Raw genomic sequence first — 14,800 nt, 5'->3', positions numbered from 1 at the left:
TTCAACATCATGCGGGGTTCACGGTCCTCAAAAGGTCGTGACCGAGAACTCGGGCCCAGACCGTATTTCCGACTACACCCATGAGTCAGTCTGGTGCCAGGACGGGGCAGCAAGCAAGGGACTAAGACGGAGGTGCAATGGAAGGCACTTGGAAGCCCCTGCATTTCCAGTTGTCTATGAAACACCACCGTCACACCCCCGTGACGTCCAGGGAAAAAATTACATGAACACAGCTTTTCCAGCCCATAACACTTGTTTTTAACACTGTCCTGACAGCTTAAATATGAAATTTCTGACAATGACCATTATCTGGAGTATAGTTTAAAAACCAACCCACGACCACTGTTGCTCTTGCTTCCCTCAGAGACAGAGAGCAGTTGGTAAGCGTTTCGGAGGAAGCCACTGTAGAAACAGATGCCGATAAGTCTCTGGACATTAACGTGAAAATGGTCATACCTCACTCCTCTTTCCATGCCACGAAAACTTAGCCATGACTGGCAAGGCTGATTTGGGTTCTTTTAGAGTACTCCCGGAGGAACCATCCCATATGCATATTCTTGGAGGAATTAAGTTCAATATTTAATTTCTAATTAGATAAATATTGGACTTCATGCCCAGTCAGTCCAAAAAGTCTATGTGACCTCACTACTGTCCCATCAGACTCAAACAGATCTTATTACCACCTCTTCCAAGAAATCTGTCACTTTAACCTCAGTGGGTAGTAATTTAGGTTTCTATAGGATTCTCAATGCATTTAATTTGATGGGATGTTTTGCTCAGTGCTACCCAATTCTGAATAGACAGCAAATACTTCGATTACTTGGACCCTAACAGAAAGAACAGCCCCACATACCTGCTGTGTCGATCCGCAAGACTTTGAAGAGCAAGAAATCGGCCTTCTCCTTTGAGAGCTGCCTGTGCAAATTTCGGACCACGTCAGCAGCTTTGAGAACCTTGAAAGGCGGCCCACTCTGGATGTAAAACACAATCACGGTGCTGCACAAGAGACAAGGGGAGAGGACAGCCACGTGGTCAGGCAGTGACCAACATGACACGGCCGCACGAGCCGTCTGACCTGTGAGGTTTCTGACTACCCCAGATGGGTGGTTTGGCAAAGACACAGGGGCGTATCTCATGCGCCAAGGACCTGATCCATTTCTATTCACAAATAAAGGCTCTTCAGTCCCGGAGCCCTCTATTCAGCTGACGAGATAGACCTTGAGATTAAGAGGAGGAACATGCCAATGTGTGCAAACAGACTCAGCTGTACACAGGGCGGCGTCTTTACTTTTATCTTTTATTGAAATACAATTTACTTACATTGGAATTCACCCTTCTAAATCGTATCACTCAGTGGCTTTTAGTATATTCGCTACCTCGTGCAACCGTCACCACCATCTGACTCCAGAACATTGTCATCACCTCAAGAAGGAACCCTGAGTCCATTAAGGACTCAGTCTTCATTCCCGCCTTTCTCCAGCCCCTGGCAACAACAAATCCACTTTCCATCTCTCCTGATTTGACTGTGTGTTTGATATAAATGAAATACACATGAGGCGTTCTGCGTCCTGCTGCTTCCACTTTGCATGATGGGCTTGCGTGATGCATCTGCGTTGTACTGTCTACCACGACTTCCTTCCCTTTTACTGCCAAATCATAGTCCGTTGTACGGACATTACTCATTGAATTTATCCATTCATCAACTGATGACATTAGACTGCATCCACTTTTGGGCTGTATGAATTTGGCTGGATGTATAAACGTTTGTGTGCAAGTTTCTGTGTGGACACACATTTATCGTTTCTCCTGGGTACATATTTAGGAGTGGAATTACTGGGTTGTATAGTAACTATGTTCAGCATTCTGAGGAACTGCTAAACTGTTTTCCACACCAGCTGCACCACTGTACATTCCCACCAGCAATGCAGAGTGTTCCAATTTTCCGCATACTCACCCATGCTTGTTATGGTCTACTTTTTAGATTACAGCCATCCTAGTGGGGGTGAGGTGGTATCTCAGAGGGGTTTTGCTTTGCATTTCCCAATAGCTAATGGTGTTGAGCACCTTTTCAAGTGCTTATTAGCCATCTGTTTGTCTTCTCTGGAAACATTTCATTCAAATCTGTATTAGTTTTCAAGGTTGCCATTAAAAGTACCATAAACTGGGTGGCTTATAGCAACAGAAATTTATTCTCTTACAGTTCTGGAGGCTAGAAGCTCAAAATCGAGGTGTTGTCAGGGCCATCCTGTCTCTGAAGGTGCTATAGGAGAACTTGTCCCACGCCCTTCTCGCAGCTCTCGGGAGTGGGCATTCTGTGTTCGTAGACCCGTCAATGCGATCTCTGCCTCCACTGCCACATGGTGATCTTTCTGTGTGTCTGTCTCTAAGTCTCTTCTCTTCTTATAAGGACACAGTCACATTGGATGAAGGGCTGACCCTATAGCAGTATGACCCTATCTCAACTATTTCCATCTGCAGAGATCCTGTTTCCACATAAGGTCACACAGGTAGTAGGGGTTAGGATGTAAATGTATCTTTTGAGGGGACACAACTCAACCTACAAGTGTTTTTATCAGGAAAGGCTGTTGGATTTCATCAAATGCTTTCTTCTGTGCCTACTAAGATGATCATGTGGTTTTTGTCCTTTATTAATAGGGCTTATTACATTTATTCATTGACCTATCCTGCATGCCTGGGATAAATCCCCCTTGGCTATGGTATCTACTTCTTTTAATATGTTGCTGGATGCAGTTTCAGAGTATTTTGTTGAGGATTTCTGCTTCTATATTCATAAGGGACATTGGTCAGTAGTTTTCTTGGGATGCCTCTGCCTGGTTTTATTTTTAGTTTTATTTTTCTTAAAGATTTTATTTACTTACTTGAGAGAGAGAGCAAGCAAGAGAGAGAGCATGAGCGGGGGATAGGGGCAGAGGGAGAGGGAGAAGCAGACTTCCCCCTAAGAGGGGAGCCTGACATGGGGCTCGATCCCATGAGAGCATAACCTGAGCCGAAGGCAGACGCTTAACTGACTGAGCCACCCAGACGCCCCTGTCTCTGGTTTCAATATCAGAGTAAAAACTGTCCTCCTAGAATGAGTTGGAAAGCGCTTCCCCCTCTTCTCTGTTTTGGAAGAACTTGTGGAAGTGGTGGTAGAATTCACCAGTGAAGCCATCTGGTCCTGGGCCTGGTGGGAAGTTACTGATTAATGATTTATCCTCTTCACTTACTAGAGGTCTGTTAAATTTTTTTATTTCTTCTTGAGTCAGTTGGCATAGTTGTGTCTTTCTAGGATTGTGTCCATCTCATCCAGGCTAACTAATTTGTTGACATATAATGACTTATAGGATAATCCTTTTTGTTTCTAGATGGTTGGTAGGAATATCCCCTTTCATTCTTGATTTTACTAATTTGAGTCTTCTATTTTCTTAGTCAGTCTAGCTAAAGGTTTATCAATTCTGCTGATTTTTCAAAGAAATAGCCTTTGGTTTTGTTAATTTTCAGACTTGTTCAGTTCGGTGTTTGATATTTTGTAAGGAAGGGAAACGTGTGATTTGTTTTGAAAGAGTTCTATGAAAAAATAATTAGAATTTTCTTTTACGTTGGTATTTTTCTAAGTAAACTTCAGTTGTCTGGAAAACAAACCTAAACGGAGTGGCTGACAATAACCGGCCAATGGATTTACTGTGAATGGTAGGTTTTCATTCCCATATTCTTTCTCTCCTCCCTCCCTACCCTACTACTCATAGATTGGACAAGCATTCAAAAATAAAAGCTCAATTAAATCTATAAATCTTAGAGGAAACAAAGGCCAGAGGTCTTCCTCCTAGACTCCTAGAAGACAGCAATGGTAATCAATGCTCTTCTCACAACGAGAGAAGCCTCAGTCCTGGGAATGTGGGGCAGGGAGGGAGTCTGGCTGTGAGACTGCCTCTGTGCCAGCCCCAGGCCATTTGCATGACCTCTGACAACAGCAGAGATCACTACCAGTTCCGGCTGATGTTTGCTAACTCCTTCATCTGGAACGTTCTCGGTCCACAAACATTTACTGAGACTTGTCGGAGGGACCTGGAATGATGCTGTCCTTTGAGAAAAAGAAAGTATGGATGGGACACAAGTATGTGCAGAACTAGACAACAAAGGAAACAAACAGGACCCTGCTGGACGGGTGTGCAGCTCACACCTGAGGTCCGAGTGGGCCTGGATCCTCTGAACCTTAACATCCGAGTCCAGCACGTTCAGGAGGGCCGCGAGCTGCCTCACGAGGGTGTCCTTGCGCTGCTCGGTCAGCTGCCCCACGACCACCTGCAGGATCAGCTCTACCAGTCCAGTCCTCCTGGGGTCTGGGGAAAGAGAACACGTGGGATTTCCACTTGGAAGTCATGCTGGGCCACACAAGGAGCAAGGCCTGCACAAGGCTTTGAAGAGTTTAAGATGACCCCTGGGTAACTTCTTAGGACTTAGGTCATTTCTTAGGTTTTATGTGACTCAGACGAAGTTTTCCCAACAGCACAGCGGCTGCTGTCTGAGCGCGCTTCCTCGTTTTATCCAAATTTGTTGTCTGTTCATTTTCCCGGCGATAATCAGGGCACCTAAACAGCCTCTGTGCTACCTTGACGTTGTGGCCCCACACCCTTCCCTCAGCCTCTGCTGTGGCGGCTGCTGCCGTAGCCCCGTGGACACGGGGCACAGAGGCCCCCCACCGGAGCTGCCGCCCTCCTCACTCCTGCACTGAAGCTGCTGTGTCTGCCTCACTTTCCGGCAGGAACACAGAAACGAGACGAGATCCCTGCTGCCACATTGAAACCCCGTCATGAGTTCTGAGGCTGCATCTGTCTGGGGAGACACAGCGAAGAGCAGAGAAAGCCGCACCGTGGCTCTGGCCAGGAGCTGAAGCCAGCCCCGGGGGGCACCTCACCCGGGGGGACCCTGCCCTTTGCAAGGAGCCCGGAAGCAGGCCGCCCGGATCACAGACCAGCACGTTAGCCCAGGCGCACCTGGCTGCACTTCCACGGTGGCCGTGTCCGTGTCCGAGGCCCCCTGACCGTCAACAACTTGCAGACGGAACGTGTAGACGCCCTCCACCAGATTGGTAAGCTGCAAGGCCGCGCTGTGGTCGGAGCCATCGAAGACATCCTGCAAAATAATGCAATTCGCGAGTCAACGTTCGGTTCCCAACTTCGGGCGCACTGCGGATCCCAGACCTCCGGGGCCCATCTTTTTAGTGTGTGCGTGACTGTAAGGGGCAGGCTGAAGGGGAAGACGTTTGGTGCGTCAGGGAAGACGGGGGAATCCGCAGCGACTCTTCCACAGAAAGCGCCGGGTCGCACAGGTTCCTCAGACGGGACTTCTGAGCTGCGCTTACCCAGGGCTGCCCAGCCATTACCAAACCGTTCACTTCGTCCAACAAGGGGAAGCACGAACACCGCAGTGGGGAGCATGGAAAGGCAGATGAGGTCATAACAGAACTGCTGCTAAGGGGTTAGCTGTGCGGGCTTCACATTCATCTGCCGAAGCCCTGGCCGCTGGTGTGACTGACTGTGTTTGAAACAGGGCCTGTGAGGAGGTAGTTAGGGTTACAGGAGGTCATAAGGATGGGGCCCTGATTCCACAGGATTAATGTCCTTGAAGAGGAGACACCAGAGAGCCTCCCCCACCCCGCCGTGTGGGGACGCAGCGAGAAGGCAGTCACCCGTGAGCCAAACAGAGAGCTCTGACCAGGAGCCAGATCACCCAGAGCCTTAACCTTGGACTTCGCGGGCTCCCGAACCGGGAGACACGCCTGTCTGTCGTGGAAGCCGCCCAGCCCGAGGTGCTTCCGTACAGCAGTCCGAGCAGACTGACTCCGCGGGATGTGAGCAGGACGATTCTCGTCGGGCACTCACCCCAGCGGCTGGGCTCTGGCCACCCCGGACCCACAGGTAGGACACAACTCCTTGGTCATCCGTAGACCTCGAACCGTCCAAAGTAATGCAGTTATTGGGAAGCACAAGCACATGGCGGCCACCAGCGCGGGCTCTGGGAGGACTGTTATTTTCTAAGTCAGATACAGCAAAAACGAAAGCAGAGATGGATTTGAAATGCTTGGGGCAGGAGTGTGCTGTCAACGACGCACGATGGCCCCACCCTGCACATATGGAGATTTAAAATATCCAAGAGGCGCTATTTTCCACCCGTAATACACAGACGTTCTCAAAGCTCTGTTTATGCACAGCTGTAAGGTGGCAGCCTGTACACTGGGATGTTTCTAATAACATGACAGCTTTTCTCTTTTTGAAAAAGAGAAACAATGACATTACTTATCAGGGTCCAGTTTAAGATATTAAACTAATATTTTAGTTTAAAATACTTTCTGAATCATTATGTACTGGTCTACACTATCTGGCCATAGAAATATTTATTTCTACTAGTGCCACATCTTGCTTAAGTAAATTAAAACTTGAGTCAAAACCAACCAGGCCTTCATTCCTCCAACTGGGTGTTAATATGTATGAACATTTCTGATAAAATCACCTCTGGAGAGAGGGGCCAGGGAGAATGGGGTGCAGGGGGAGACCATAATAAGACCCAGCCCTACTGGGGGATGAGGCTGCTGAGAGGGAAATCCTGTTGTTCAGGTGGCGCTCTGGGAACCTACTTGAGCCCTTGCAAATGTCCCTTAAAAACAAGTCAAGCAAAAGTCATGGTCACCCCAGCCAGACGTTGATCCAAGGGAGCAGGAAGCACCCCACCAATCACCAGCCACCTTCCTCCGGAGAGAACACCCCAGAGGTTAGAGCGAGGCACCTGCTACCATGGGCAGCATTTCCACATTGTTCACCACACGCCCTTTCTGGGAGGACTCGTGGGGAGAACCTGGCGTTAAGGAGGCTTAATTCCACTGTGGACCAAGGGGGAGGCTGGAAATGACAGAAACAGACCGGCCGTGGACCGTGTCGGCCCGAAAATCCTTCTGTGAGAAGTGATCACTAGACCCTCTCTCACTTCAAGGCTGGACTTAAGGCAGCCGCCCCCTTCCATGCTTACGTCCCCGCAGGCTCGAACTCCATCAGGACGCTCCCTGGGCAGTCTCTGGGCACTCCATCACCACAAATCCGCTATGTCCAAACTCAACGCCCTGCACACCCGCTGCTGCTCTTCTCTGGACCGAGGTCAGAGCTTGGCACCACCACCCACCTGTGCACTGACGTCACGGTCCCCGAGTCATCGAGACACCCACCATCTTTCTTCCCTCCAGAAGTTCTCAAGTCCTGAGAATTCAAGCTCTAAGATGTCTTTCTAGGCAGTCATTTCCCCTCTCCTCTCCCTACCGCTGACCTCTCTTCCCATCAAACCATTCCCTTTTTTAAAAATGCACAAGTCTCAGGTAAAATGACATGGTGCTAGGGGTTTGCTTTAAAATACTCCAACCAATGGGAGAATATATTTGCAAATGATGCTACAGATAAAAGACTGGTATCCAAGATCTACAAAGAACTTCTCAAACTCAATACGTGAGAAACAAATAAACAAATCATAAAATGGGCAGAAGATATGAACAGACACTTTTCCAATGATGACACACAAATGGCTAACAGACACATGAAAAAATGTTCAAAATCATTAGCCATCAGGGAAATTCAAATCAAAACCACACTAAGATACCACCTTACGCCAGTTAGAATGGCAAAAATAGACAAGGCAAGAAACAACAATTGCTGGAGAGGATGTGGAGAAAGGGGATCCCTCCTACATTGTTGGTGGGAATGCAAGTTGGTACAGCCACTCTGGAAAACAGTGTGGAGGTCCCTTAAGAAGTTAAAAATTGAGCTACCCTATGTCCCAGCCATTGCACTACTGGGTATTTACCCCAAAGATACAGACGTAGTGAAGAGAAGGGCCATATGCACCCCAATGTTCATAGCAGCAATGTCCACAATAGCTAAATCGTGGAAGGAACCGAGATGCCCTTCAACAGATGACTGGATTAAGAAGTTGTGGTCCATATAGACAATGGAATATTACTCAGCTATCAGAAAGAACGAGTTCTCAACATTTGTTGCAACATGGACGGCACTGGAGGAGATAATGCTAAGTGAAATAAGTCAAGCAGAGAAAGACAATTATCATATGATTTCACTCATCTATGGAACATAAGAACTAGGAAGATCGGTAGGGGAAGAAAGGGATAAAGAAAGGGGGGGTAATCAGAAGGGGGAATGAAGCATGAGAGACTATGGACTCTGAGAAACAAACTGAGGGCTTCAGAGGGGAGGGGGGTGGGGGAATGGGATGAACTGGTGATGGGTAGTAAGGAGGGCACGTATTGCATGGTGCAGTGGGTGTTATACGCAACTAATGAAGCATCGAGCTTTACACCGGAAACCAGGGATGTACTGTATGGTGACTAACATAATATAATAAAAAAAAAATTAAAAAAAAATAAAACAACATATAAAAAGAAAAAAATAAAATAAAATACTCCAACCAAAATGAAAGAAAATATGAATGGCTAGATGAAACAAGACTGGCAAACTGCTCTTGGCTGTTGAAGCTGGGTGATGGGGACATAATGGTCCATTGAGCCTAGTTTCTCTACTTTTATATATGGTTGAAAAAGTCCACAATAAAACATTTGAAAACATACAAATCCACGTCACTTTGCTGATCAAACTGCTTCAGCCTCTCCCCCCTGGCCAGCAGATGAAATCCCAGCCTCCTGGCTTGACACATGACCTTTCCGGGGTTGAGGCAGCAGCTCTGCCACTCCCCAGCACGCCCACACCTGGCTGATCTACAGCACCTGACTTCTTCTGTGCAGCTCTCTGACACCTCTGTGCTTCGACACCTCTTGATCGTTCGTTCACTCACTCGTTCACTCATTCCAGTACCCAGCATTTGCGAGTTGCCATGAGCCTAGCACTGTGACACAGAGGACACAGATATGTCTGGAACGAAGGTCCTCAAGCAGCGTGGCACGAGACTAGACCATGAGGTAAGAAACCATATGGAACTTGAAAACATCTCTGCTCTTTGATTCCCAGGGAGGAGAGAGAGAGCATAATGCCGTCACGTGCACAGAGGTCTTTCACTGCCAGTAGTCACAGAAGGAGCGTGAAGCCCATAGAGGGCTCTTCACTCGACACATAAAAGGAAATGCTATATTTTTACAGAGGGAGACTCAGCGAACACGCACGGAGGAAGAATGACCTTTCCTTAGCCGACCTGAGTTCAGCGTCTGCTGTGAACAGATAGCAGCGTTTCTGAACAATCACGGCGTGGCTGAGAGTCTGTGAGACGGGAAAGCAGACCCACTCGCCGCGGAGCCAGGACTCACCCTTCTTCACAGCCACAGTGAGGGTGGTCGTGCTGCTCAGCCCCTGCCTGTCAGTCACCATCAGACGGAAGCGGTGGGTTCCCACCTGGAGCCCGTGCGCAGTGGCTACGGCGTCGTTGGGACTTTCCATCTGCACGGCACCAGGGCCTCTGTGAGACAGGGAAGTGAACGACAACATGGAGCATTACAGCCCGCATGGTATCTGTCCTTATAAAAGCCTCTTTTCACAGCTAAAACATAGCATCTAGAGAATTCTAAGATAACTTTTTACCCACTTATATTCTCTAGGCCAAGGTATGGGTCATAAGCTAATGCCTATTTTAAATTGACCTGTGGGATTCCTAGGAAGAGGATTTTTTTTAAAGATTTTATTTATTTACTTATTTTAGCGAGAGAGCTGCAAGCAGGGGGAGGGGCAGAGGGAGAGCGAGAATCTCAAGCAGACTCCCTGCTGAGTGTGGAGCCCAACACGGGGCTTGATCTCATGACTCTGAGATCCTGACCTGAGCCGAAATCAAGAGTCGGACACTTAACCGACCGAGCCACCCAGGTGCCCCACCACCTGTTTTTTTAAATTGAGCTGTCAGTGAAATGATCTGTCCTTACAAAACAGTCTTAGAAACGACTCCCATTTCCTCTTTGAATGAAATTAGGTTAAATCATCATCTATCTTGACAGAGAGTACGTTAAGAGGAGGGGATGAGCCAGATCACGGTTCTTCTCAGGGGAAACGTGGTGCCGTCATTAAGATCGTGGGCCCTGTCGTCAGAAAGACCCAGCTCCCCCTTTACTGTCTGGGCAAACCGAGGCTAGTGACCCTACTAGACTCTGACAGGCAGAGCAGATGGTTTGCGTGAGCGTAGACAGGAGGCTTCCTGGGGCCTCCTGCCGGTCTCCCAGCACCTCGTCTGTCGTGAAGCTCGCCCACACCCCCACGGCCCTGCCCACCTGGCAGGCATCACCTCCCCCCACTGCCGGCGAATATCTATCTTGTGCGTCCACACTTGACCTACACTTCAACAACACTGCTCCTGACTCCCCAGCAGGCTTGAGTTCACTGTTTAATCTGCACCCTCCAGAGAGGGGGCAATGTTAGCCCTGGGCCAGGGGCGTGACCCCCACAGCTCAGCGGTAATAGGGCCTACCTGACGTGCTCCCAGTGGTAGAGGACGATGCCCTGGTCGTCAGTGCTCCTGCTGCCATCCAGGGTGGTGCTCTCCACTGGGAAGACCAGCTCCTTGTCGGGGCCGGCCACAGCCACCGGAGGCCTGTTGCTTTCTAGAATTACAGAAATGGTGTGAAACACTATTATGTCTTTGCATTAAATCTGCGATCCCCTGATTTCTTGATTTAAGCAAATTACTCCTATTTGGATCAGGCGGCTACTAGAGTGTGTGGCATCCTGGGGGAATCCTGGGGAGAAACGCTGCAGGCTCTTGGCTGAGCTAGGACTTCAATGTTTCGAGGGTGAGACTGGGGGTCCAGACAGCAGGAAATATTGTTCCCTAAAATCACACATGTTTGGTTTCTTTAAAAGACCTCAAGGGGTGCCTGGGTGGTTCAGTTGGTTAAGTGTTTGACTCTTAATTTTGGCTCAGGTCATGATCTTGGGGTTGTGAGATCAAGCCCCCAACCGTCAGGCTCCACACTGAGTGGGGAGTCTGTGTAAGGATCCCCCCCACCTTGTGCATGTGTGTGGGCCTGCACTCTCTCTATCAAACAAACAAAAGACCTCAAAAGTCATGGAGTCAAGAGAGAAGGAAAAGGAATAAGATGGGCAGATGGAGGGAAGAAGGACTGGGGAGAGAGTGGGGGGAGGCAGGCAGGCAGGAATTGGAAGGAAGTTAGTTGACAGTTGCTTTGTCCGGCAGGACTTACTTCCTTTTGTCTTTGTAGCCCCAGTGCCTAACACAGTGCCTGGTAAATAATAAATGCTCAAAACATTTCAGTTAAATGTTGAACAACAGTAAAAGATATAAGGGGCGCCTGGCTGGCTTAGTCAGTAGAGCATGCAACTCTTGATCTCAGGGTTGGAAGTTCAAGCCCCACAATCAATTAAGAGATTACTTAAACATAAAATCTTAAAAAAAAAGATTAAAAAAAGCAAAAGAGGGGCGCCTGGGTGGCGTAGTCGTTAAGCGTCTGCCTTCGGCTCAGGGCGTGATCCCAGCGTTCTGGGATCAAGCGCCACATCAGGCTCCTCCGCTAGGAGCCTGCTTCTTCCTCTCCCACTCCCCCTGCTTGTGTTCCCTCTCTCACTGGCTGTCTCTGTCAAATAAATAAATAAATAAATAAATAAATAAATAAATCTTAAAAAAAATAAAAAAGCAAAAGATATAAAATATTGCTGATATTAATATTGAAATAGACAAATTTTCTGTTAAAATAAAAGTCATAGAGTCAAAACCCGAAGCAGCTATTGCTGAATATCTGGACCACATCCAACCCTCGCCGTGCTACTCAGTGTAAAGTTCAGTGGTCCAATGGTGTCTCTTGCTTGTAGGATAAAACACTCACGTGACCATCCGTTACAAAGCCCTTGATGGTGAGCCCCTGCCTCTCTCTCTCCAGAGCATCTGTTGGCATTCGAATCCCTGTGCCTCACACTCCCACGTCCTCACTGCTTTCTCTTGTTCCACTAAATTCTTCTTAATTCTTTCAACTACCCTTTCATCACATGGCTTTCGCAGATGGTTTCCTTTGCCTAAAAAACCCTTCCTCTTGCCCTTCTCTCCCCAAATTCACCTGGCCAACTGCAGCCCTGAGCTCAGTAAGACTCTCTGCAGATGCCTCAAGCCCAGGTAGGAGTGTCCTTTCGTGGGCTCCAGCCGCACTGTGCCCAATCCCTAGAAATGCACTGATCATGTGGTTTTCACCGTACTTGTCCATGAGCCGGGGGGACAGAGACCAAGTCTTTCTTGTTTAATTCCACATCCCTGGGGTCTAAACAATAGCACTTACTACATATTAACTGAATAAATAAATAAAATAAATAAATGCCTTGCCTATAAGTTGAGTATATTTTCAGTTGCCAGGACACTGGACAGTTACTGGGATTAGCAGCATCTTCTAGAAAAGTTCTAAAGCAAAGAGCACTATCAAGCAAAACCCTAACTACCCTTAAGGTTATTTAAATCTGCAGGAAGGCAGAGTCCTGGGTTTTCATGAAACTTTAATGGATTGTGAGCTGACCTGGAGTCAACTCTCCATCTGGCTACGAGCCATTGAGCTACCAGACCACATCTCATGACCAGACTCTTCAAAAAGCCCCTGGAGCTCTGCAGCAGAGTGGGACACATGGGGGAGTGTCTACCTGGCAAGTAGAGCCCTTATGGGGCCCTTAGGATGTCCATCTGGGCCTCCGTGCCATGATTTAAAGACACAGTCACCACAAGATTCAGAACCAAACAGAAACCTGGCTTTGTACTGATTCAGCTCCTCCAGCCCCGATTTCTTGATAGTTACAAGATTTAGAGAATTTGCCTCCAAATTTGGCTTGTCTGAAGCACAGAAGCCCAGGTGTCATTTCTGCCTTGATATCTGGGGCCAAAGCCCTGTTTCGTCTCACCTACCAGGCTGGACAGTCACAGTGACCACAGCAGAGGACTGCTGCCTTGAAGAATCTGTCACCATCAGCTGGAACGTATAGTCTCCTTCCTGCATGGCAGACAAATGAAGGTAGGGTGTCTTGACGCCCTAAGTAATAGCAAATAGAAATGAAAAAGAAAAGAAAAAATAATTTTAAGAAGTTAAGTAGCACGATGTAATGAAAAATGAATGCTTTTGCCAAATATGGAGATCCTGCTTGAAAAAGAAATGTATGTGCCCCAAGAAAACACAATCTAAAGTTTACTGTGTATCCTCGGACGCTGTTGAAGAAGCACAAATTAATCTGGCCTTTTTGGAAGCCCATCTGGCAACATCCATTCACACGTTAAATGAGCACCCCCCAACCAGTGATCCTACTTCTTACTACCTACCCTAGAGAAATGCCCACCCACACAATGAGCCTCACACCTGGACGCTGACAGAAGCAAACAACAGGAACAGTCTAAATGTTCGTCAACAGTGGGGCGCTTGGGTGGCTCAGTTAGTTAAGAAGCCAACTCTTGATTTCGGCTCAGGTCAGGATCTCAGGGTAATGAGATCGAGCCCTGTGTTGGGCTCCACACTCATCGGGGAGTCTGCTTGAGATTCTCGCTCTCCCTCTGCCCCTTCGCAGTGCTTGTACTCGCTCTCTGAAATAAATAAATCTTTAAATAAACGTTCATCAACGGGGTGTGGCCAGACCCACCATGACACACTACAGTGCTAGTTTAAAGGAGAAAGTTTAAAAGAATAAGGAAGATTTTTACATATTGAAATGGAGTTGGACTCCATGCTAGGTGTGGAGCCTACTTTTAAAAAAAAGTCTGTAGCTTATAAATAATGAAATAAAGATGTCAAAGACATATCATCAAGCAAAAAGAGAAAGTCGCAGAACAGTGCATAGTGACAGGTATTTCTATGTGTACATACGCATATCACAGAACACATAGAAAAGATTCTGTAAGGACAGACATTAAACTGATAAAAGTAATTATCTCCATAAGGGGATTGGGGTACAATCAAAGTGTATTTGTACTTCATCAGAAGTTAACTTTTTCTTAAGTACAAGAAGCAATTCATGCATTACTCTTGTAAGTAAAAATAATTTTTTAAAACTCTAAGACAACAAAATTTTTCAGTAAGACATTTTTTTTTCAATTGAGTATATAATAGCTACACTCATCTCCAGGTTAATAACCTTTCAGTTTGTTGCTATTGTGTTGCTGCTGGTAACATTCCCAATTATTGCTTATGTTTGAAATTCATGGCATCATGGAAAGGATTTTTGATCTTAAATTCTATAATAAAGTATTTACTTTTATAGATCCGAAGATTGTCTAAAGATAAATGTATCTGCATGTATTTGTTAAAGGTTTTAAAGGAAAATTGCAAAGAAAACTGATAGAGAATCAACTGTGTTATCAGAAGGGGAACCAGTGGGGGCGCCTGGGTGGCACAGCGGTTAAGCGTCTGCCTTCGGCTCAGGGCGTGATCCTGGCGTTATGGGATCACATCAGGCTCTTCCACTATGAGCCTGCTTCTTCCTCTCCCACTCCCCCTGCTTGTGTTCCCTCTCTCGCTGGCTGTCTCTCTCTCTGTCGAATAAATAAAATCAAATCTTTAAAAAAAAAAGAAGGGGAACCAGTGAAATTTGAAATACATACCTCTAAGAACTTAGGAAAGGTGCTTTTCCCTACTTTGACTAAATAAAGCAAAGCATTTTGCTCTGAAAAGCTCTACAGAAGTATAATTTCCTAGTACTTACTTCAAAATTATCATGGTTACATAAGTGCTTATGCACATGCTACAGGGAATGTGGCAAACGGGACGTGGGCAGACTCAAACACGTCACCAAGCACCCTCAAAGCCATCGTATGCTCCAGGAGAGAGCAGTGGTCC

The 14,800-nt window shown here is 47.1% G+C and overlaps 1 protein-coding gene across 5 annotated transcripts in view; it reads right to left on the bottom strand.

The window, feature by feature from the left end:
* KIAA0319 (KIAA0319 ortholog) overlaps window positions 1–14,800 on the bottom strand; it is a 100,856-nt gene that overhangs the window by 9,600 nt on the left and 76,456 nt on the right. For all 5 annotated transcript variants that reach the window (XM_026511275.4, XM_044388674.3, XM_044388673.3 and 2 more), the window contains 7 exons: window positions 12,886–13,009; window positions 10,459–10,591; window positions 9,314–9,462; window positions 5,883–6,034; window positions 4,995–5,133; window positions 4,181–4,340; window positions 854–996 (listed from right to left, as the gene is read on the bottom strand). In XM_026511275.4, coding sequence (XP_026367060.3) covers window positions 854–996; window positions 4,181–4,340; window positions 4,995–5,133; window positions 5,883–6,034; window positions 9,314–9,462; window positions 10,459–10,591; window positions 12,886–13,009 — 1,000 coding nt within the window. The remainder of the gene's footprint in view (window positions 1–853; window positions 997–4,180; window positions 4,341–4,994; window positions 5,134–5,882; window positions 6,035–9,313; window positions 9,463–10,458; window positions 10,592–12,885; window positions 13,010–14,800) is intronic.

Source organism: Ursus arctos, unplaced genomic scaffold (genome assembly GCF_023065955.2).
Source record: "Ursus arctos isolate Adak ecotype North America unplaced genomic scaffold, UrsArc2.0 scaffold_31, whole genome shotgun sequence".
In the NCBI taxonomy this organism is placed as follows: Eukaryota; Metazoa; Chordata; class Mammalia; order Carnivora; family Ursidae; genus Ursus; species Ursus arctos.
This window is presented reverse-complemented; position numbering and strand designations above follow the sequence as displayed.